The sequence below is a fragment of the Euprymna scolopes genome, chromosome 2 (genome assembly GCF_053919585.1).
Source record: "Euprymna scolopes isolate OS-2025 chromosome 2, ASM5391958v1, whole genome shotgun sequence".
Classification (NCBI taxonomy): Eukaryota; Metazoa; Mollusca; class Cephalopoda; order Sepiida; family Sepiolidae; genus Euprymna; species Euprymna scolopes.
Genome location: NC_136483.1, coordinates 149,060,375 through 149,085,828, shown reverse-complemented (window position 1 = coordinate 149,085,828; position 25,454 = coordinate 149,060,375). Strand labels below are relative to the sequence as shown.

Below are 25,454 nucleotides of genomic sequence, written 5' to 3'. Positions count from 1 at the left end.
ACAACTTATGTCTATATGTATGTGTTTCTCGCCTCTATGTGACTTGTAGATGTTTTTTATTTACTACAGATAGATTATTTACTGCAGAAAAAAATGCAATAAAAATATAAAATTAATTTAAAAAAAAAAAAAAACTAGGTAAAACGATTAATTACAAAGTTAAATTCCCCATAATGCATTTTGGATGATATAAACAAGTCAGTTATTTTAATATTTTGTTAACTGTTTAAAACGGGCTAAGATCACAATGTTTTATCTGTTCTGATAAATAAATTTGTCCTTAGTCAATGGAGAGGAAACCCTTCTATGCTAAGGAAATTTTTATTTTTGCCTACTTCCAAAGGGCCCCTTTTTGGAGAGCTGGTTTTTCTCCTCACATCAAAAACGACCTTGTGTCCCATTTTGCTTTCATGGGAAAGAAAATAAATACCAATAATTATTGACATTTGAAAATCATTTAAAATGGTGAAGTAAAAAGTCTCTATTTTTAATTCTTTTTAATTTTTGGGAATCAAGTTCTATAATAAAAAAAAAAACAAAAACAAAAAAAAAAAACGAACACATTGGATTGGGATAAAAATTGGGATGGCCTCTGTCTAGAAATATTTCTTTTTCACCGACTGAAGACAGAAAAAATGATAATATCAAAACAGATACTACACTTTCAAATATGTATTTGCATAAAATATACGAACTTACATTTGGAATAAGTTAGGCACAACGTCATAAAAAGTGTTTGGTCATCTTTGGTCAAAAATGATAAAGATGTCTATCTTACACTTAACTAGAACCATCTATCTCAGTTACCACAATACCACATTTACTCGGGGGGGGGGGATCCTACACAAGAAATCCCCAAATTGGTTTGACTTTTTTTTATTTTTAATAAATATGGTTAAAATTCATAGGAGTTTAATGGAGAGTAGGAAAAAGAAAAACAAAAAACAGTAAGACCCTCCCATCCTTTTTAGATAATAGACCACCCATTGTTTTGATCAAAAACAAGGTCAATCTCTAAATAGGAGTGGGGTCTAAGTGGGCATAAAAGGGAGGATAAAGTTTTGAGAATGAGTGGTGTCCGTTCAAGATCGATATAATTTGGGAGAGGACGAAGGTAAAAAATTGAAAGTGGGAAGTTAGGATATCTTGGATGATTTCTATTACCATAACATGAGCGTAACTCCTTAAAAAGGTGCTTATTCAAATTAGCACTTAAAATGTCAGATTCCAAAAATTACATAATTTAATCAAGCATTTTTTTTTTTTATTCAAGAAAATAAAATTTTACGACTAAGCAACGAAGTATAGGGTTTTTATCGGATATGATGAAATCCGATGAAATAAATAAGAGAGAGACAACTCAAATATAAGTGTTGAGGTCAAAACTTAGCCTTATGTTCAATACAGTTTAGCAGTAAAATTGTTAAAAAATCGTACATTTTGACTTTCTTAGTTTAAAAAATTACTTGACCGATTTACGTAAATTTTTGGAATATGACATGTTTATGTTTGTTCTGTAACGATTACGTACATTATACGGACTTTTCTGTATTTTCTTTACCTTTAATTGCCGCCATAAGTGCCAATTTGAATAAGCACCAAAGAACATTACATTAACAAAATTAGTTCGAGTTTTATTATGATTTGGTCAATAGAGTGATCAGACAATACCGTAATAATTAAATTTCACTTTTAATATGATTTCGTTAAATAAATAAATACTACTAAAAAATGGCAAGGTTTTAAAAATAATAAAAAGAAACAAAAATACAAGTAAATACCAAAAAAAAAAAAAAAAAAAAAAAAAATCCCGGAAAACGCCGACTGTGTAGGTAATTTCCAATAAAGAGTCACGATAGGAAACATATCAGCCATTTTGAATCTATTAATAACCGATATAAAAATAGAAACAGCTGACCTGATCTGTGTTTACTGTTTAATTTATAACAGTGACTTTATTATTTGATTTTTTTTTTTTTTTTCAGATTTTATGCAGCTAAACTGGTTTGAAGACTTCAAAGGCAAAAAAAAAAAAAAAAAAAAAAAGTCAGGTATCATGGTTGGTTACTATGCGTTCTGCTAAAAAGGAAATCATTAATTTTCTCGCGCGCCAGTGTTGTATAAAAGAACTATGGTGACAGTTTGTGGAATTGAATTTATTAATAATCTAGTTTCAAATGTAGGCATGTAATAATCCAACTGCTGTTACAACAGACAATTACGAACAAGCGTGTGAACATGTAAATATAGTGACAACCAAAGTGAGGGGGCGATGTTTTAAAATTTATTTACTTCTTCAACATCGGCAGATAAAATATCTCTTCATCAATCTTAATCGTAGGCAACCTAGATGACATATCCATTTTCCCCTGTTTGCATTAAAGATAAACTGCGAAACTTGAAAGAACACAAGTTTGTTTTTCTTTCCTCATATGTATACGAAGGAATTAGCATTAGAAGGAATTATTTGGGTAAATGTAAAGATTAATGGTGTAACGTTCATACTGTAAACAGAATGCGATAAATAAAAAAAAAAAAAAAAAAGTGTATAGGCGATAAAAATGGTTTTATCTTTATTTCTTTTTTTTTATATATATTTTATTAAACTAGGAACTATTTCTAGTTAAAATCTACTTAGTATTACGAAAGAAAAACTTGTTTGAAATATGTAAATATGCTAGAATAATCGAAATTTTAACAAAATGGAAGCGGAAGTAGTATATTTGGCTCACGTTTCTTCAAAACGTTTTTTCCCCTCTATTTTTATGCATATATATATATATATATATATATATATATATATATATATATATATATATATATATATATATATATATATATATATATAATGGAAATCGCTCCAGACAATGCATGAAGACACTTAAGCTGAAAAAAAAAAAATACTTCATGGTCAAAAACCAAGCAATAAGTGTGAGTCGGATAGATTTCGACCCAGGAAACGGCAATTCTCCCCCCTCTGTCAGAAAAATCGCTCATTGAATGCAAGAACTAAAGGACAAAATAAAGCGAGAGTTACATAATAATATTATTTAATGTGGTATTGAATCGCACTCTCTACGAGGGCAAGTATGTTTCAAGGCAAGAAGGGATCCACCTTGATCCTAAGCCAAATTAGCTCACGTGGGTAAAACACAACGATTGGGTGTAGGTGTGTGTAGATGATTATTTTAAGGAATTGTGAGGGTTTGAAAAGAAAAAAACTAAGCATGTTTGTATTTTTGAACGTATAGGATTCACTCCTAAACTAACAGTTCATTTAGTTAAATTTAGTGGCGATTCAGAATCTTAACTCGTTCTTCTAAGAATGGTAACTACTTTACTAAAGTAGTTGAAAAAGAAATCATTTTTCTTACAATTACTTGAATGTTTTGTTTAAGAAAAATTACAATATCGTCGCATTTTACATTTTTTTTATATTAATATTAAGCAAAAACATTTTTCTTACAAGTCTTAGTAAAATAGAGTTACTTCCCTTAAAAAAATGAATTAAGATTCCGAATTGCCAATTTAGTTTTTTTTAATGAGCAAGAATGACAGAGAAACCCCGTTTGAATATTCTGATACCTAAGTTTTATGATTTCCCAAATTTGAGTTTGAAGAATTATTTTGGAGGGTGGGGTTGGGAGTATAATATGGGCACAACTTTCCATTTAAAAATTAAAATATTTCAGATTTGCATTAAATTTTATCCATAGTTAACAATCATGAAGAAAAATCTGATGAATTTCAATTCTTTAAAATCTCTTAAACCTTAAATTTTATACATTTTTCAACCAAATCAATTGACTGCCCGCTCTAGTTGGGGACACATTGTAGTACACAGAGAGGCAGCTTCACATGCCTCTCGCAGTGACTTAGTTCACAATGCATTTTTATCTATATTGCACTGTAGAGAACTGTTGCTTTTATAAAATTATTTTTGATATACAGGGTAGAACGATAAAATTGTCACCCTAGAAAAGACAACATGATTCCATTTCTATTTGATAAAAACTGTTTTTCTTTATTTGTTGTAGACCATCTACTAGTTGGCCAGTTATGTACAAATCCCAAGAGGGATAGGAGCCTTCTATCATGTTTTAAATTGACACATGGTACAACGAGCAAAATCGGAGAGGCTTCGCTGTACAACTCATGCTCTCTACCAATCCAAGTTATGACAACAGGACCATTGCCAGCACTCGAAATGCAAATCCAGATGGTTCAACGCTTGGGTACACAGCTCAACACATCAGACGACTCACGGTTATGGTCTTTGGTATGGTTTCAAGTGAGAGCCACATCATGCCATCTCACATCGTTGAAGTTGGTTTGAAAGTCAACATCAAAGTGTATCTGGATGTGCTGAAGAGTGTGGTGATCCCCTGGTATAATCAGGTGGCCGCTGGCAGACCCTGAGTGTGGTAGCAGGACTTGGTGCCAGCCCACAAATCCAAAGAGCCCCAGGCTTGGCTTCAGGAGTGCTACGACTTTGCACCCTTTTCTTACTGCCCCCCTTCCTCGACCTGAACTCGCTAGACTACTTCGTTCGGTCATACGCGAGGAACATCACCAACATGACCTCTCACAACACCAAAGCCAGCCTGATCGCCACCATCTGCTGAATATTCGCTGAGCTCCTGCTGGCGCTTGTGGAAAAGGCATGTTCCTAATTTTGGATCCATATCAAGGTGGTGATTGAGGCTAAAGGCGGCTACATTGAATAGATATCAGCTCTACTACATAATCAAGTTACCTGAATCGATTTTTTCAAGAAAAGTTTTAAAATAAAGCTGCAGTGTTATTTTCTTTAGGGTGACAAATTTTTGTTTTACCCTGTATAACGGCTTGAATTAAAGTTTAAAATGCAAAAATTAAGTATCACACTTCAATTGTGCTCTAAACAGAAACATTCATTTTGAACGCACCCCTGTCATATATCAAAGAACTTACTGTGATTTTATATGCCTGGCCTAACTATGATGGTTTGAATTTAAGTTCAAAATGAAAATGTCAAGTATCATGGTTTAATTGTGCTTTAAACAGAAACATTCATTTCAAATGCAACCATGTCATATCAAAGAACCTATTGGTGATAATATATGTTGAGCCTTTCGGCTTGTTTGGTAATAAAACTTTTCAAATGTCGGTATGATGTTAGGCCGTGTAAGATGTTAACTTTTGTCAAAATCGCCTGTTCCTTCTTTCATAGAATTATTTGGATTATCGATACTTATCGAAGACATTCCAATACAAAGCCTATCTAAAATCGCTGCCAGGCATATAAAGTACCTTCGTGTGAAATTTCAACCGTTTTCAAGCCCATAGGGAACGAACTCATGCACACAAAGTTCCTTTTAATAAAGGTAACTACAATTTACTTAAAAGTTAAAATCAACTTGAAATATGAAAGAGTCGTGGTGAAACGACATCAAGGACGAAGAAGTAATGGGTAATTTCTGTGGTTCGCTCCTACCACGTACGGGGGGGGGGGGACTCAAAATAAGCTTTGTTTTGTTTGAGAGTGCATTAGGATTAACCATACTCCCAGAAAACAAAAGTTGCTTTTAGTTTGGAGAACCAAGTGCCTTAGATAGCTCAGGTTGATAAATCAAAGTAACTTAAAGCTTGGGACATCTTTTATAATGCTCCTCCCCCCTCACTAAAAAAAAAGGGTGATGAAAAATTAAACATACAGCAAATAACTGTTACCAAAGGCAAGATAAGTTAATCCTCTACCTACCAAGATTTGTTTGTGCAAATATTTGTTTTAACTTTTGAAAGCATTTATTTACTTTGAAATAATGTAGTGTTAAGTGTGTTGAGTTTGAACGAAAACAAAAATTGTTGATTTTGTTACAGCTATTTGGACCGTCAATATTTGCTCAAAACTCGAAAATTAAACAAAATACTGATAGAACATGTTTTTGAACGAATAAGATGTACGTGTGTGTGTGTGTGTGTGTGTGCCTGTAAAAATATTTAACCGATGAACTTTTTAACTACTAGTCACAACAGTGAAAATTAACAAAAAATAGCAATCAATACACCAAGGACGGTTTATAACGAGTAAAACTCTTTTTGGATGGATGAATAACGTGTACAGAAATATGTCGGCAAATCGAAATGTAACATGTTAATTTCAACTTGTTGGCATTTCTATTACTTTTGCGCATGCGCAAATTCATTCATAGTTGAAGTGAATAAATTTTTAAAAATCTTTCTTATATATCTTGAAACAGGGTGGGTTCCTTTATCTATTATGTACTTTCACCTAGCAATTTAATAAACAAATAAATTAATTAAACACCCGGAACAAATGGAAGTGAAATGGAAACAGCAATCGTGAAGACAACGTTATTATTATTATTATTATTATTATTATTAATAATAATAATAATAATAATAATAATAAATATTAAAAACACCTTGTTCCATCATACAAGTCAAATGATAGCCGTCATTTTTATAAACAAATTCAAGACAAGACTAGCTAAGGAAAGACGATAACTCTAGTTTACAACTATATACTTTAGCTAGAAAATAATGAACTTAAGTAAGGCTGAACCCATTTCATTCTAAATAATTTATGTGACTGAAATGGGAATCAATCATACTATTGTATAGATATGGATTGATGCCGTTCCACAGTAACCCCCCCCCCCCGAAACAAACTGTCGCTTTCTCTTCCCTATAATAATTGTTCCACTTTAATCAATTTTTCAGCTTTACATGTGAGGTTATGCTGATTCAAAAATGCCATTTTTATTTATATATCTATAAATGTGATAGCGAGGACATTTCTTAACAATAAGAAGCAGGTTTTCTAAATGTAAGAAAAAAAATAATCTTAAGATGGGGAGGGGAAACCAGACGTGAAGTGGAAACAGTTATTATGACGATAATCAATAAAAATAATAAATTGTTTAAGTACAAATAAGTTTATATATTATTTATTTAATTGGAATTCATTATTGAAATGAGTATTATTTATTAATTTATTTATTGCAGACTATTATCCTTATCTTTTTTTTTTTTAGTTGTTGTTGTTTCATGACGTTTCGGCCAACTATTCCTCTGGCCTTTGTCAAGTGATAACCACGACGGGATAGGAACTCCGAATCTCCTAACTGCATTCTCAGCAATTACTGCCTTACATAGTTGTTTTCGTCTCATCACGTTTTGGCCAAGTAAGCCTCTGGCCGGTTTTGGGTAGGATTGAAACCGCTGTCTTCAGGCAATACTCACCTGGAAACGTAGAGATTCAATGTCTCTATCCACTGCGCCATGAACCCTGAAGGGTGATCCAGGTTGGATATTTTGATCTTATTAATCCATGTTTATTTATTATCTGATCTTCCATGGTCGGATCTGTACAGAATGGTATATATATTATTTAATTAAGTGGAATGTTTATTGGGATGAGTATTATTTATTCATTTATTTATTGTGGACTATTATCCTCATCTTATTTTTAGTTGTTGTTTCATGACGTTTCGGCCAACTATTCCTCTGGCCTTCGTCAGGTGGTAATGTGAGATGACAACAACTATGGAAGGCAGTAATTGCTGAGGATGCAGTTAGGAAATTCGGAGTTCCTATCCCATCACGGTTAACACCTGATGAAGGCCAGAGGAATAGTTGGCCGAAACATCATGAAACAACAACTTAAAAAAAAATAGAAAAAAAAAGAACATAAGGATAATAGGCCGCAATAAAATAAATTAATTTACAAATAGGTTATTTAGAAGTTTTCATAGCAGTTCCGGATATGTCCCTGACAATTAGTCCGACAGAGTTTGAGCCATTTTGAAGTTGGTGACCTTGTTTCTATCTGAGGTATGGTTCTGTGGTTTTAAAATTACACAAACAACTATACAAACAACTATAACTGTCACTAATCAGTCAAAAATTTTAAACCGATTTGTACATTTTGTTTTTTATTAACTGTAACTTGACTTAGAGTAAAATTGGGCGCCATTTTGAATACGCCATGTTTACAAGACTCAGAAAAGCAATGCTTTAAAACAAAAATTTGTTAGGTAAAGAGAAAAGTACCTTTTTTTTTACTTTGGTAACAGTTATATGTAGACTATGTTTTTTTATTCTCCTTTTCTCTCTTGGAAATTGTTAACACTCGCCAAAAGCTCTTTAGGAGTAATCTAAATTCTATTTCACTATAAATAATTTAGGTAACTGAAGTAGTCCTTTATATTTTGACGGCAACAAAAATTAAATTCTAACCTTATGGAGCTTCGTTAGTGTTTCTGTTCTAACTCGGAAGTACATATGGCCTCCTGGACCTCGAGTGTCTAAGGTCTATCTGTACATGGGTTCATCAGGAAAACCTGGCATGAGGATATTTCCCCTTACAAGTAAACCCTAAGATCCCCATCGGTACAGCTACCCTACACTGGCTTAGATGAAAATTGGTGCACCTTCTCTTGGTGATGTTGCCTATAGTAACTACACTAAGTTGGATATTTAACTATAGATGAATTCTTGTCCTGGAATCTGGTAAGACTAATAAACTAAAAAGAAAAACATACATAGTTAACCGGTTAATAACTGAGAAAAATTAATATTCTTAACTTTTTTACTTGTTAGAATTCGCATTGTCTGGAGCACTTCTTCTGGAAACAAAGAGCCTTACTATAAAAAGAAATTCTCTAATTTAAAACACCCTTTCTGGAAATAATAAATCCTGTAAATTATGAAATAAAATTGAACATAGAGCAAGCCTTCATTCTACGTTCAAATCTTTCAGTTCAATGCTTAAATGAGTAGCATAGCGATTTGTGTAAAAATTACTTGGGTTCACACATTTTTCTGTGATGTGGCCAAATTCTACTCAATCATTGATGGAAAAGACTTGATTACCGTTGGCCCACAACAAATGTATTTTTCCCCGTGCTGCCTGTATCAGTAAAAGGAAAAAGGGAATCCTCATATATTTGAATTATCTTATTGATACTGGCAGCCACTGCTTGCTCTTTTCCAGTGCCATGTACATATATTTGAGTTCTTGAGAGGGTATACACTCAAAACCAGTTAGTATCCTCATAAATATATTTATAGGTACAAAAAATATTAATCTTTCTCAATTTGAAATGTTCTTAAAATTGGAGTCTCAAAAGCCCTTTTCCTTTGATGTACTCTTTATGGATGGGTTAAACTTGAAATTTAATATCCCTCGATTTGATAAGATTGTGACAACTATGTAATGAGCAAGATTCCAGCTATAAGTCCAAGCTATAATAACTCATCCATTCTACCTTGAATGGTATTATAGGTTTGGATCTGATCCAGTGCTTGAAAAATTTTAGTTTAATTAAATGTCTGGACTGATCTGCTTGGCAAATTTTAAATGGTATTCCTTTCAGACAAATAAGTTGTGTTTTCAGAAAGGTTTGAAGAAGGTTAATAAACAGCATGGCTCCCCCTCATTCATTCATTCAATCCACGAGTTACCTTATCGAGAGAGTATTGAATCCTGTCTGTTTTCTGATCCTTGTGGATCATTTTTTGAGGAATCCTTAGTCGAATGTGGATTTTATTTATTTTTTCTCTTGACTCAATTGGTACAGACAGGGATTCTGATTTGTCATCCTATGATGGGGACAAAATTAAAAATTTTAAAGAAACTATTGTTATGAAGGAGAGAAGATACCATGTTGATCTAGCTTCGGATGAGAACAAGATATCTCAGATGGAATCGAATTATGTTCCTTCTTGAAGATTCTAAAGAAAGTAATGGATTCTCTCGTAAAAAGGACTATATGAAGACTATATAAATATCTCCCAGGAGTATAAAAAAAATGGACAACATAGAACCTATACATGTATTTCAGGAAAACTTCAGAAAATATTGTTCAATCTCCTATCGTTGTGTCTTTAAACAAGGTGCGGAAGTCACCAATAAGATTTGTCTGGTTGTTCATTTAAAAAGCATGGGGGCGTTTCTCTGAATGATGATATATATGCTGAAGTCAATTTAACTACCAAATTGTTGGATTTGTTAATAGCATTTAGGAAAAACGATCATGTGCTCCTGGGAGATCTCAGGAAGGCCTTTTTGCAAGTCCATCTAAGAACTGAAAAGGACAAAAATCGATTTTGTTTTTTTGCTAAAGAATGGTTACCGCCTGCATACTTTCAGTTTGGCTTTAATGCCAGTCCAAACATCTTGAGTTTCATACTCAAATATCATGCTGAACAGTTCACTTATGATGAAGCATCTACTGTTCTATCCAATATTTTTTATATTGACAACCTGGTCAAGACCAGTGGTGATTTTTGAGTTGTTCAGGTCTATTTATTGTTCTGTTTGTAACCAACTGAAAGAAGTTGGATTTGAATTGCAATCTTGTAACTCCTATAATGAGTTTGTAAGAGGAAATGATTAAGAATAAAAGTGCTTCCTTTTCCCTTCCTATGTCAGAAAAGGTGCTGGAATATGTTTATTTCTCTCAGCAAGATTTAGTAGCCCTGACGCCTGCAGTGATCGATCCTAATGTTGCACTAAGCTCAGTATTTTAGCACAGTTTTCCAAGATCTTTTGTCCTTATGTCTATCTGTTACTATTCGGGGAAGAATTCTTATCCGTAATCTGTAGAAAATGAGACTGTCTTGGGATCAGAAAGTTCTGAAGGAACTCCATGATGGTTGGAGGTTATTGGCAGGGAAGTTAAAACAATTGAGCAAGGTGAAGTTCCAGAGAAGGGCCTTAAGGTAAGATATTCCTGCTGAATTCTTGTGTTGTTTTTTGTTTTTTTGTTTTTTGTGGTGCCCTGAAGGAGGCTCATGGCTTTTCTCTGTATGCTAAACAAGGAAATGAATGTTTTTTGATTTTTGCAATGGCCAACATGGCTCCTCTCAAGAAGAAAAAAGCCCTACTCACTCTGGAACTTTTAGCTATATTTTTAGCCTCTTAAGATATTCTTGGCCCAATACTTTGAGATCAATGACTCCAGTTGTCATTCAATCAGTGTATCTCATTACTGATGCTCAGGTTACTTTATCTTAGGTACTTAACAGAAAATCATCTAAGGGCAATATATTTGTTAAAAACCATATCAAGGATGTTAAAAAAAACGGTAGAGGAGTTGAAGAATGAAATTTGTGAACCTGACAAATGCCAGCAAAAATGACAGAGTACTCATATTCGGCAGCAATTCCAAGTGCACTGCTCAGAGACTCATACAAGTAAACAATAAAAATCCTTTACATTCAAGAATCCTTACTCAAGGTATTTCCTCTTCTAAGTTCTGCCAGTCTCATGATGTATGCGTCTACGGCCATAATTGGGTAAGGTGGGCCAGTATTGAATGTTTGACTGCTCCCCTCTCCATATCTCATATTTGTATATAGATGATACCACTACTGACAGAAGCTTGCCTTTGGGGATATTTAAGTTTTCATTATCAACTAAGCTGATTAATGTTTTAAAGAAAGTTTTGGAATTCATTGAAAAACAAACACTTCCACTTGTTACCACTGGCAAATATGCAATGAGAAGAGTTCTCAGAGGAGTTCAATATTTAAATAAAACGTCTGTAAAAAAAAAAAAAAGTGCTACCAAGAATTGCTAGTCTTGGTTTGTTCTTGGATGACAAAGATTTTGATTCAATCTTCAGGTCATATTCAGGGTTTGAATATCCATCCTTATCAAGTGAAACACCCAGTTCTGTTGGAAAAGCATCATCACCTGATGAAACTAATCATTAATGAAATACATCAGAGTTGTTGCCATTTGTGCACGAACTTGACTTTGACCAAGTTGAACTTAATGGGGTTCTGTTTCCTCAGGGAAGACAATCTTTAAAGGTTGTAATCCAACCTTATCTTGTATGTAAAAAGAAAATTTTTTGTACCTTTTGAGATGCCAACAGGCTTTCAGTTGCCTGAACACACAGTTAATTTTATTTGTCTCTGCTTGCAAGTTGGGATAGATTTTACTGGACATTATTGGTTAAGGTTAATGAAGAACAAGCCAAAATGTATCTTTAATTGTTTACTTGTATGAGTCTCTGAGCAGTGCACTTGGAATCGCTGCCCGATACGAGTACTCTGTCATTTTTGCTGGCATTTGTCAGGTTCAAATTTATTTGATGTGCTTACACATGTTTATTCAGATATTACCAAGATGGTCTTGGCAGCAGGAATAGTATTTTCAGAAGTATTTGTTTCCGATGAATCAAAGGAACACTTCAGATAGACATCAATTATTCACGTCACCATTCCTCTTTATTCCACCTTGCCCAGAAGTACATGAGAACAAATAATCTAGACAGTAAAACAGCGTTTTAACAAGTTAATTGGACGGAAGAAATTAGAATATTTCCATTTCCTAACAATCATTTTGAATGTTGAGAAAGCTATTAACAGACGATTCACTTATATATTTTTTTTTTACTCATGTTCACTCCTTACAAAGCATATCGCCACTTGGATGCAAAGGGCTACTATTTGGGGCCATGTCTAGGAAAGACTAACAAGATATTTGTTTATGTTACATTTAATCTTCTGCAAATCAGTACAGCCAGGAAAGCAGGAAGGGAATTCCAAAGTCCAGCTGTTCGAGGGAAAAAACTATTAGAATAGAAAGCTTTGTGGCATTTAGGGACATCAACAGTGAAGGGGTGAGATCTTATTGCTAAGCGGGTTTGTCGGGATATGTACGTCGACGGGGATACAAGTGAAATGAATTCATCAGAATATATTCCATTAAAATATTTGTAAAACAGACACAGTGATGCAACATTGCGGCGATGGGACAGGGGCTGGAGTTTAGTTGATAAAGTGGGACCAATCAGATTGACAACTCTTTTTTGGACTATCTAAAACCAGTGATAGATGCACCAGCCAAGATGCGAGTAGTCTTCTAGCCCGATAGAGGAAACCCACCTTCTTTGCAGCAGCATTTGCAATGTCCTCTATGTATTTGTTCCAGTTCATATTGCCCGCAAATGTTAGGCCGAGGAGTTTGAAGGTAGAATTCTCAGATAGGGTGCTATTTGTCATGGATATAGGGGGTTGGAGAGGCTTCTTGTAATTGTTAAAGGAGAGCAGCTTAGTTTTACTAGCATTAAATGTTACCATCCATTTACAGCCCCATTTCACTATAGTCTGGAGGTTATTTTCTAACAATTCTGCCATTGTCTTAGATGTTCTTCCTTCATGCATATTATAGAGCATTGTATCATCAGCAAATATACCCATCTCGGACACAATTTTATCAGAGAGGTTGTTTATGAATATCAGGAATAATAATGGTCCAAGGATCGACCCCTGAGGCATTCCTGCATTAATGTTATGCTGCTTGGATGCACGTCCATGAATGACAACCTGTATGCTTCTATTGTCTAAGAAGGATCTAATTATATTTAGTATATGTCCAGTTATACCGTATGATTTTATTTTCATTAACAGCCCTTTATACCAGACTTTGACAAAGGCCTTGGATATATCAAGGACTACAGAAACATTAGAATCATAATGTCGCTCAATGAAACTGAACACCTTTTCTTTTTGTTTTTTAAATCTGATGGAACGCAGTATGTAATATCTAAGTTAGGATTGTCTCTAAGAGTTTGCGTTTGAAGATGGATCCTTCTAAGAGATAAGTTGTCAATTTTGTGATTTTTATTGGATGCAAATGTTAATTTAAATTATTGATTTCACTTGTAAATTTTTATTTTTTTGATTGTGTTTTAAATGTACATTAGTTTTCTGGTCCAAGAACTTATTTCAATTATGTTGTTTTTGAACATGGAATTAAAAAGACACAACAAGTCTATTCACCGCCCCCAACTCCCTTCACACATCGTAGTAATTATAAAAAAAAAAAAAAAAAAACTTATATTGCTTCTTCTGACAAGGGTCTAGATATTTTGACCCCAAACCATTTTTTGCAAACTAGTTATAACCCTTGTTTATTGCCAGGCTGTCATGAGATTAATGATCACTGTCCTGATGTTCCAAGTAGGATCAAATTGTTGGAATCTCTTCAATTAAGGAAGGACTTTGTGGAGAAAAAGGGTTGGCAAAACAATTATCTCCTTTCCTTGAGAGAAAAGGACAAGAATATGATAACTCGTACTGAGAAAATATCAATTAGTGATATTGTTTTGGTGATGTTACCAAACCGGACCAGGACATTCTAGAGTCTTGGTAGAGTTCTTCATCTCATTCGCAGGAAGGATGGACGAGTTTGTTCTAGCTGTATATTAAGGGATGGCTGTGAACATATCCATTCCTGAAAACATTTGCATCCCTGAACAATTAGGGACATTTCATCTGTAGATAATGCAGAGACTGAATTTGAAGAGGGCGGGATGGGATGGTGGGGGGGGGGCTTATTAATGTCCTACTTGTTCTGTAAGAAATGACGGTTCTTCCCCAATGGTATGTCGTAATGAATATAACAGATGGTACTACTTTGACTGCATGGAAGTCTCTGAAGAAGAGACTTGTGGAGATTGGCTTTGTCCAGACTGTAAGGCTAAAGGCTCTTCTCCTACTAATGTTAATATGTAAAGCTTCTCCTGTTTCATTTAGGGTAAAGAGAAGATGTACCTTGAGACTAACAAAAATAATTAATTCTTCGATTTTTATATAACCTTGAGTTAAAACATAATAAAACAATTACTAATTCATTACTTGTTATAAAATTTGTAAAATGATTCTTGATTATAAAAAAAATGTTTCACATTACTTCTATAAAACATGTATTCTTTGCTCTGATAGCATCACAAAGTTAAAACATAAAAAAATAAAATTTAAGGAGGTTCAAATTTAACTTGAAGAATTGACAGAGGGGGGAGCATTTTTTTGCACAAGTGTTGAAAAAAGTAATGGATAGCCATTACTTTTTTGGTTCGTTTTAGAGAGTGTGTTGGATTTTGCATTATCTGGAGCATTTTTGCTGTTGCATTCTGGGAGTTGATTTTGAATATCTCCTTCCCCGCCCCCTCCCCTCACCTTTTTTTTTTTTTTTTTTACATACACGCATCATATGCAAAAAGTCGTGCAGCTTTCAGCTTTTCCAGTGATGTTCTGTCATGAAAGGACGTGTTTATTCGTCTCTAATTCAAGGGAAATTTTCCCGCCTTTATTCCTGCAGAAAGCATTCAACAGAACGCATGCTTCTCTGGATGAATCCCCTTTGTGAGGGAGTTTGAATTAATTCAAAAATTGGGAACTTGTAAAAGAAATTACTGTTTTGCCTCAATTTCTGTCATGGACTTTATAAGACCCTTTCAACTATATGATGATACCTATAATCGCTATTTTTCTAAATTCTTGATTTACCTTAGTCAAGAAGGATGGACATTTTGAGCAGCCACTACTAGCTCTGAAGTGTACAGAGGCACATTGCTTCTGTAAACACTGACTGAATCGAGAGATTCATTCAAGGCAGGTGTTCTAGCTTTGTGAATTTTATGTCCTCAAGTGTCTTCATATACTAACTCGTCATTTGAGAGACAAAAGGAAACTGTAATGGAATACTTGAATAGAATTGAATATTAGAGTTGAGACAATTGGAATTATGACTCGGAAAAATCAGAACTTTTTTGGGCATCGGAATCGGTATCAGAATCGGAAAAATTTGTACCTATTTTCTGATGCCAAAACGATTCTTTTACTTATCTTTTTTATTTGATTTTTTTAAAAACAAAACCTTTCACTGCAGGTAGTAATAATAAAATGATATTTATTGATTTTAAACTATCAGTAATGCTAAAATATATAGTTCATCTTCCACAAGTGTGTTTTTACGTTTGACAAAAATACCTGCACATTTAACATGTTTTTACAGTAATCAGGGAAAATAGCAACTTTATAGTTAAACATTTAGATTTATGAAGACACGTAATCGGAATCGGTAATTGTATTGAAATCGGAATTTAGTGCGGAATCGGGAATTGTATCGGAATCGGAGAAAATATCAGAATCCTCCCATCACTGCTATGAATCTCCTATAAAGATCAAGTGTTAGCCCCCGGAGAGGGGACCTTTGACGTTGGAGAACTTGAAGTAATGAAACAAGTGAGAAAATATTTTTAGCTTCCACATGCACACAAAAAATTAACTATTCTCCCTTAACTTTTTGACTTGTTTATAAAGATGGCAACTATATTTTTCCAAACTTTTTGTTTTTTTTTAATTTTGGAGTTTCATGTGCGTGATGAAACTTGCTAGAACTGTTTCATCTTTAAATAGCATTTCCCAGTCATAAAATATGCTTAAATATATTTTATTTTATGCAGATTTCATATTTATTATTATAGAGCCAACTCTCTATTGTTAAAAATTTGAAAATTACATCATGCGTCCCATTGTATTGTTTTGGAATTATCAGATTGGCCGATTTTATTCTCTGCGAAGGGTTGCGCTTTCACAGGCTTTTTGTATTTTGTGTGTTTGCTTTTTAGTTTCAGTAAAGGACCCGAACTGGGCGGAATCTGCTCCGGTTACATCAAGCAGCAGAATCCTGGAAGAAGAACGTCTGAAACCGACCCCCCACAGGAGGCATGGAGCCTTCAACTTTCATCTCTTGGAGACATTTTATCTTATGCCTAAATAATTAGGCACATAACCATAAGTCTGCTAGAGACTTTGAGGCAATTTATTTATGCCTAAATATAGGCACATCTTTATCAAGTCCATTAGAGACTTTCATTGGTATGAATTACCACACTAACATTTTCGTGGAATTCTGCACTATGCTGTCAGTGCGAATATTGGATCCTTTACATCAGAAGGCATCTTATCGACCCCTTCTACGGCTGCAAACTCTCATCTTCAAAGACAATGAACCTGCTTCCATTTTCTGTTGAAGATATAAAGACTAATACCTTTCAAGGTTGATACCAGCTCTATCTACAGAGGCAAAAGATGGCCATTCCTTTTTTGTAACCGAGGATCAAATAGAATTTGTATTGAATTTTAAAGGTTTTGCTTTTGTTGTGTTTGTCTTATTTTGCATTGTTCAAGGAGCAAAAAACGGTTAGATAAATTTCTTACACTATTTACCAAAACAAATATATATACTTTGGTGCCATCAGCTGGAATCGAAACCAAAACATGTAGCTCCCAACATTATTCATTACCGTCTGATCTAAATCCATAAACATAAAACCTAATTAAAAAAAACAAAAAAAACAACGTTGTTAAAGACATAAATGTATATTTGCACATGGGTAGAAATAACACGTTTAGTCAAGTTATGCCTCCAAAGTTCCAAGCACCTATTTTTATCGGTTAAAAATAAAATCGAATTTGTTCCACAGGTCCAAATCCTCTATATATCAAGTTTCAAGTCTGTAGACCCAAAATTGATAGAGTAGTTTGGTAGAGACCCTTCCTCACACAAACAGACAAATAAGGCCACACATTCTATATATATATATATATATATATATATATATATATATATATATATATAGAGAGAGAGAGAGAGAGAGAGAGAGAATCTTTTTTCTTACTAAAACGTGATTAAAAAAAAAGAAAAAAGGGGTAAATTTCTCTTACCCCGATGAATCACACTTCCAAATCTGATTCTGTCTATTTTAAGTCAATAAAGTGTGAACACTAATAAACTTAGTGGAAATAAGAAAATAAAAATTAGAATTCAAAGTGGGGGATAAATTTCGCATATAAATTTAAGGTAAAATGATCCAGTTGCTGGATATTTTAGCTTTTTAAGGAAGTTAACCAATTTTTGTTTACTTCTAATCCTAAACCCGAGTATCAAGTTTGTAAAACCACACGTAATCGCCTAAAATGTAGATCCTTCACAAAATAATAATAATAATAATAATAATAATAATAATAATAATAATAAAGCGCACAAGATTTATCTCCCATAACATTGGTTAATTGAACTAAATTCTACAATGGCCCGAACTGGGGAATCATTTCACGTTAAATTTGTAGGCAAAAGTGATCCTCCTCACAATAAATTCTAAAATATTTTGTAATGAAAAGGTTGCGCTTAATTAATAGTATATGATCAAAATATATTTAAATCCTCTATTTGTGAACCAATAAGGTGGAGAAAAAAAATACTCCACAGAAATGCTAAAAATATTTTTGTTTTAAGATTACATTAAAATGTCACGTGATACGTTTACAACTACGTCCGCATGTTAATAACTCTTATTAAGGTGTAAAGATACCCCCCCAATCTATAATAAAGACCAATGCGTTACACACACACACACATATATATATATATATATATATATATATATATATATATATATAAATATTTTTTATCATTCGTTAGAAAACCATCTAGTCAGTAAGTCGTTTAATCACCTGCAATCACTGCATCATCAACTCGCTCTCGAATTTACTATAGTACTCGTAATTTATTTTTCAAGGGATCATCAGTTGTTTACCATGAAACACTGTTTCAGGGATTTTATATATATATATATATATATATATATATAACCGTCCCGTCACACAAACATCAGAGAGTGAAAACAAATTACTGGACAAAACCAGTTTAAGTGTTTAGGAGAGGAGAGAAAGCAAATAGCAAATCCGACAATCACCCAATCGACGATCGTCTAAAATGAATTCAAGAAGAAATCCTCCACTAAATTTTTTCTCTCCATTTCTTTCTTCTATATTGTTCGATACGTATTTTTTATTGTTTTTGTAATGTAAACGTTTCAGTTTTACTTAGCGTTCTTTCCTTTTATTTATTTATTTTTAATTTCACCAAATGACCATGTTTTTTTTGTTTTTTTTCATTAAGTCTGAACAGTAACGAAGTATAATTTAGTACTTCTTAAGATAGAATCGATAATTTTTTTTACCATCATCTTTGACGGAGGGTGTAAACACTCATAACTGATATAGGGGGGGGGTCTATAAAATTATGAATTCCAGAGGCTATAATATTGAAAAAAAAAAAAAAATTTTTTAACATCAATACTAGTACAGATTTTGAACAGGACAAAAACTGAACACTTTTTTTTTAACCCTAATCTAGTTACTTTTTGTTCGGTTCAAAAGCTATTCTAGTAGCAAAATCAGTGATAAGGTGCTTGTCCAGAATTTCCCCCATAAAAAAGATCAGTATAATGTACGTATCTGTGACAGAAAGAAAATATCTTACACCAAAAAATCACATAAATTGATTAAGTAGTTTTATTTTTAAATAAGAAAATCAAATCTGATGGCTAAACTATGAGCGACGTCATAATTGAGAGCATACTGAAAGAATAAGGAAGATAACTTCAAATCGTGATTTTTAGGAAGCCATTCTTAACGTGGTTAGGGAGGGGTGTCTTAGGAAAAACTCAAATTCGCTTAAAAATCAGTCTTATAATGCTATTGATTTCACACTAACTGCTTTTAATCGTTTAAAATGATTTTCCTGATAAAAGTAAAACTACTTGATCAATTTACGTAATTTTTATAATATGAAATTTTCGTTCCGTGGCAGGTACGTTACATCATAAATATTTTCCTCTGTGTGTGTGTGCGTGCGTGTATGTTTAATTAGGTTGAATTCTAAAGTAAATAAGAACCGATTTTCCTTATAAAAATAAAACTACTTGATCGATTTACGTGATTTTTGATGTACGACATTTTCTTTCCGTCACGGGTACGTTGTAATCATATAGGTTTTTCTGTATTTTTTTTTTCTTTCTTTTTTTCATGAAGGGAGAATTCTGGACAAGCGCCAAAAACATTGTAAGAGAATGGGTGTGTGCGTGTATGTGTGTGTTTATTCATGCAGATATGAACAGCTGAATTCATTTCACTTCTTTTTCTGATCTTTTCATAAATTATATTCAGCGTTCTTACCTGTGTCGCGTCGAGCAGTATGTCAATAGCGACGGCCCCCGTTGTAGTCGCCTGGCACAGGGCATTGTAAATATAAACATCCGTGAAAACGAACATAGAGATTCGAATGTTGGATCGGGCGTTGAGGATGATTTCACAGATTAAATCCTGAATGTGGGGCAGGCCGTCGTAGAGCGGGGGTTGGAAGAGGACGTAGACGGGTTGCTTGGTGAACACGGAATAATCCCCGGACATGTCCTTGCCGACCACATTGCTGGCATCGGTAGAGTCCAACGCGTCCTCCTTGCCCCGGTTGTCGGTGTTGTTCTCGGCGGTGCCCTTCGGTGTCGGTGGAGAGGAGGCATCGACATTATCACTATTGTCCCCGCTGCCTTGCTCCTCGCCGCCACCACCACCACTACTAGACGGCGGCGCTGGTTTCTTGTTGACCAAGCGACTCGTCTTAAGGATGAATTCTTTCCTCTCGCTCGACGAGATCCGGCCCTGGTCTTGAAAGTACCGCTCCTCTTCATCGTTCAAAAAGAAAGGGATCTCGCTAGACTCGACATATTCACAGTAGGAGTCGATACCCTCGTTGGCTAAGATGAACACGGCTTCGTATTGAAGCGGCAACGTGCTGTCCGCCATAGTTGTTGTTATTCAACTGCTCTCTCTCTCTCTCTCTCTCTCTCTCTCTCTCTCTCTCTCGTCTCCTCCCTACTCACTTGATTTATCAATCTTATCTTTCTTTTCCCCCCTCTGTCTATTCACATCATATTGACTGCTGCTGGTTAGGAAGTTTTTTTTTCTATAGCTTCTATGTACACTAGAATGGTTCCCTATCCCGTTTTGTGGCTATGTTTAGTTACTTCCTGACTTACCATTAACGTCACTTGTTTATTTATTCATTCATTCGTTCATTCATTCTATGAACGTCTTTTCTTTATATATATATATATATATATATATATATATATATATATATATATATATATATATATATATATATATATATATATATATATATCCTACATTAACATTCTAAACATTCTGATCATATATATATATTTTAATAATAACGGACTTTTTAATGTTAAAACGTAAAAATATTTAGAGAAAAAAAAAAAAAAAAAAAAAAAAAAGATGCTCCTGGAATGAAGGTTCCCTGTCCCGTAATAGCTATGTTTTGATGGCATGAAAATAAAAATCAATTTTTTTCATTTAGTTTTTTTTTTAATATTTAATTTATTTATCATTTTTCTTTTTTGAACACTTTTTCAGTATATTTTTATTACTATTTTTTTTTTTTTTACAACAGCTCTGCCTGCGTTCTTTTCTGTTTGGCGATCTTTTTTTTTTTTCTTCTTCTTTATAGTTGCCTGCATTCATAACTCTCAGCCTGGTGTGGTGTTGGTGCTTGTTGGCTGCATGTCCTTATACGCTAGCATTCCTTTCTTATTGAAAGAAAAACGGTCCCTATCTCGCTCATAACTACTATTTTTTCTTATAGTGTAGATGAAAGCCTCTCGTTGAATCACCCCCCCCCAAGGAGATTCAATTTTTTTGGCGATTACGTGTGAACATTGAACACACTAAAAAAAAAACTTGCCTGAAAGAAAGGAGAATAGAATTTAGAATGGGGGATCAGTTTCACGTACAAATTTATTGTAAAATGATCTCTCATTTGCAGGCCATTTTTTCTATTAGAGAAATTATGAGAATGATTACGAAAAACGACACTGGAATTTTCTTTAATAGAGAGAGAGAGAGAGAGAGAGAGAGAGAGAGAGAGAGAGAGAGAGAGCTCTTTAAGGAGGGATCTACTTTTTAGACGATTTACGCCTGATTAAGGGTTTTGTCACTCAGATTAGGATTTATGATAAAAAAAAATGTTTGGAAAACAAGTGCGCTCCGGGTGCATTTAGGCATAATTTCTGGCGGTTCTTGAAGATAGAGGAAAAGCATGGCCAAGTCGAAAAACCATTCAGAAAATAATAAAAAAAAGTTTCCTTTTTGTTTTTTCTTTCTTTCTTTTTTGCAGGAGAGTATTTCTGTAGAAGACCTTTATCCTTGCAAAAATGGTTCTTGTCCAGAATTCCCTTATATTAAAAAAAAAAAAAAAAAAGGAGGAAAGAAAGAAAGATCTGTATGGGGTATGTACCAGTGACGAAAAGAAAATATCATATTCCAAAAATCATATAAATTGATTAAGTAGTTTTATTTTAAAATAAGAAAATCAAATTTTAAGAATATCGGAGGAGTCACTATCTCACTCACCATTTTGAAAAAAAAGCCTCAATAAAACAAAGGAGATGAATCAACAATAATTCATACTTACCAGATTTATGCTGTAATGTCTATGAATTCTCATTGATCACTTACAAAGATTTTATTTATGAGAATAAAACTACGTGATCAATTTACGTGATTTTTGGAATATGATATTTTCGTTTTGTCATAGGAACATACTTCATAGAGATTTTTCTTTATTTTTTCGTTAATTCTGGACAAGAATCACAAAACCTCATGCAATCTTCTACATAAGGCAAAATAGTTGCATCCAACAAAGCAAAGCTCATCTTCAATTAAAGTAACATTTGTCGTTCATCGAAATATTTGCATTGACTGTCTATAAGTTCGGCTAGAGAGTTTTATCCTGGGCCCCCAAAATAAACAAAGATTAGACCATTCCAGTAATGATTCGGTTCCTGTTGATTTTGCAGTGGGAGTTGTGGGATGGACTCACGGCGAAGTCACCCATTTGTATGGAATGTGGTTCGGTATGATAACCAATTCATAATCAGGATTTATAAATTTTTAGGACTGTTGTTGTGTGTGTCAAAATTTTATTGAAGTTGAAAGTAGGAGTGTATCCGCGGGACCATTAAAAGTAAGTTTAACCGGATCGCCAATTAATAGAAAGGTTTCACCAAGATACGTCCTTACATAAGAAAATAAAAATGAAATCCGAAAAATAATGACACTCGACAAAAAAACACGAAATCACTGTATTAACATGGAATAAACAACACTTTATTTACATGTTAGAAATATTAGTTTAAATCCTTCTGACATAAGTATTTTTTGCGTGGAATGTTCAAAATGAAGGATTAGTGAAGTGAGGATTTTTGTGAGAATAGCGCAAAGTTTGAAATCACTAATCTTTTTATGATCAGAGTGCCGCACACGCGCTTAAAATTAATGTGGCTATTTTCTGAGAAAAACAGTTCAAAAATCCATATAAGTGAATACATTGGTGTGTGTGTGTGTGTGTGCATCATGAGAACAGTTGTTTGAAAAAAATTTTTTTAAGGAAGATCTAAATCCTCGTTAAATGTGGTAACTTTCCATGATGGGTCTTAAAGTTCATGTGCATTGCGTGTAATCTCAGGACAGGAGGTTTTAACGTCTCCTGCAAACGGAGTTATTCTGAACATGTGCTGCTCTTGAGAAATTGTAGAGGAAACTGATTTGATTTTTGGCGGGCAAATCTTTATATACAGGCCTTCTCGAATGTTCCAGCCTGTTTATTGTATTTCTACGCAAGAGAGTGTAACATAGTTCCTTTTGTTTTATGTATGTGTATGGTTGTATCACAACATCATGCTGCTACACATTCTTCATATGTGTAAGCATTGAAGCGTTGATCGCTATGAAATGATCCTGCCAGAGATTTATTTTGGCCGGGCATAGAGGTTGCTACAAGACTGCCTTCCTAGACGAGAAGAAAGAATACAAATACTGCAAGTATTTCACTGGGTGTAGGTAGCACAACGGAGTGGATGTTTCATGTGTCTGCCGGATTTGGTGGAACTTATAGCATTAGGTAGCACTGTATTGTTAGGCATGGTTGTAGTTAATCAATCTCCCAATACTTGAGTCTGTCTCATTGTGGTACAACAGTCTGTATTTTCAAAAAATGCTTTCTTCAGTTGATCAACGCTGATCAAGTCCAACGTAAACAAGTTCTTAATGCACCATTCCACTTGTTAACAAATTTACCGAATTTCCATTACTAACGGTTACTATATTGTCCAATTTCCACTGTACACTTTTTAATCATTATCCTCGAGTGGCCTCTTGGCCTTGATAAGTGGTGATGCCTATGTAAAAAAAAAAAAAAGTCATGTCTAATATTCTTATCTATCACAAAATGTTTCGGATATCTTTCAAGAACCTTGTAAGGACCAGAGTAGGGCATGGGTACTTCATCGTTTCTTATGAAAACATGTGCCCATGTGTGTATATTTTGAGGAAGGTGAATCATAGTTTTCCGGGCCCGTGATTCGAAATGTAAGGGTCTCGACATGTACTTCTTCAAGTGAGACATAGAGCTACTCAGGTCTAGTGTGCTTCTAATGGCAGTCAGTGCAATCATTTGTCCTGGTAAGGTCAGGGGTGTTCTATACATGATCTCAGCAGCTGTAAGTCTAATGTGCATTTTAATGGTAGATCTGACACCGAGGAGTACGAGAGGGAGGAATTCCACCATATTATGGTTTGGAATGTGACTTTAAAGAAGCTTTCAGTTGGCAATGGAAACGTTCAACCAAGCCATTTGAGGACGGGTGATAAGTTGTGGTTCGTATATGCTTGCATCCAAGTAGACGTACCTGTTCAGTGAAAAGATAGGAATCAAACTGTTTACCCCTGTCGGCGGTACTAATTTCCGGCACATCAAATGTTGATATCTACTGTGAAACGAGTGTTTTGGCGACAGTCTCAGCAGTGATATCAATGATGGGTAAAACGGGGCCATCTGAAGAATCTGTCGATGCAAGTGAACAGATATGTAAAGTTCTTCAAAGGTGATAATGAACCCACTATGTTAATGTGAACATGTTTAAACCGAGCCTTAGGAATAGGGAACTTCACTAGAGGGCTCTTAATATGTTGAGTGACTTTGGATTTCTGGCAAGAGGTACAACTCCGTTTCCAGTTGCATACGTCCTTGTTAATAGCGGTTCATATGAAACGTGACGTCACCAATTTCTGTGTAACTCGGACGCCTGGGTGCGATAAATTGTGTAATTTTGAAACAACTGCTTGTTTGTGTTATAGAGGTATGTATGGATGTTTATGTCTAGTCGAAGTGTCACACCAAATAAAATCGTTTGAGAAAGGCAAGGGAATTTGAAAGTTGAAACTGGGAGATCGTTGTAAGTTGTAATTCTTCGTCACTCTCCTGGTTCTTAACGGTCTGATGAAGATCCATATCATGAACAGGTTGTTTGGTGTTGACGTGCATACGCAATACTGTGCCAGTGGCCATATTTTTGGTGCCTTTGATATATTTAATATCTGAAATAAATTGTGAGATGTAATCCAAGTGACAAGCTTCTCTTGGTGCATGTTTGCTGGGCTTCGTGAATAAAGCATGTGACAGTGGTTTGTGATCGGTAAAAATAGTAAAAGCTGAACCTTCCAACATAAATTGAAAATGCTTTACCACAGAATAAGCTGTGAGCAATTCCCTACCGAAAGTACTGTATTTTCTTTCAGCATCTTGAAGTCTTCTAAAAAAGAAGGATAATGGTTGCCATCAACCATCAACAAATTGTTGTAACACTCCTCTGATGCCCACGTTGGAAGCATCTACGAATAACGCAAGTGATGCATCTATCTTGGGAAAAACTAACGATGTA

The 25,454-nt window shown here is 34.3% G+C and overlaps 1 protein-coding gene across 1 annotated transcript in view; it reads right to left on the bottom strand.

Moving 5' to 3' along the window:
* LOC145297555 (protein FAM83G-like) overlaps positions 1-20,544 on the bottom strand; it is a 93,401-nt gene extending 72,857 nt beyond the window's left edge. Inside the window, exon 1 of the mRNA XM_080143539.1 lies at positions 19,831-20,544. Within this exon, the coding sequence (XP_079999665.1) occupies positions 19,831-20,457 (627 nt within the window). The 5' untranslated portion in view covers positions 20,458-20,544. The remainder of the gene's footprint in view (positions 1-19,830) is intronic.
* Between the last annotated feature and the right edge of the window lie 4,910 nt (positions 20,545-25,454).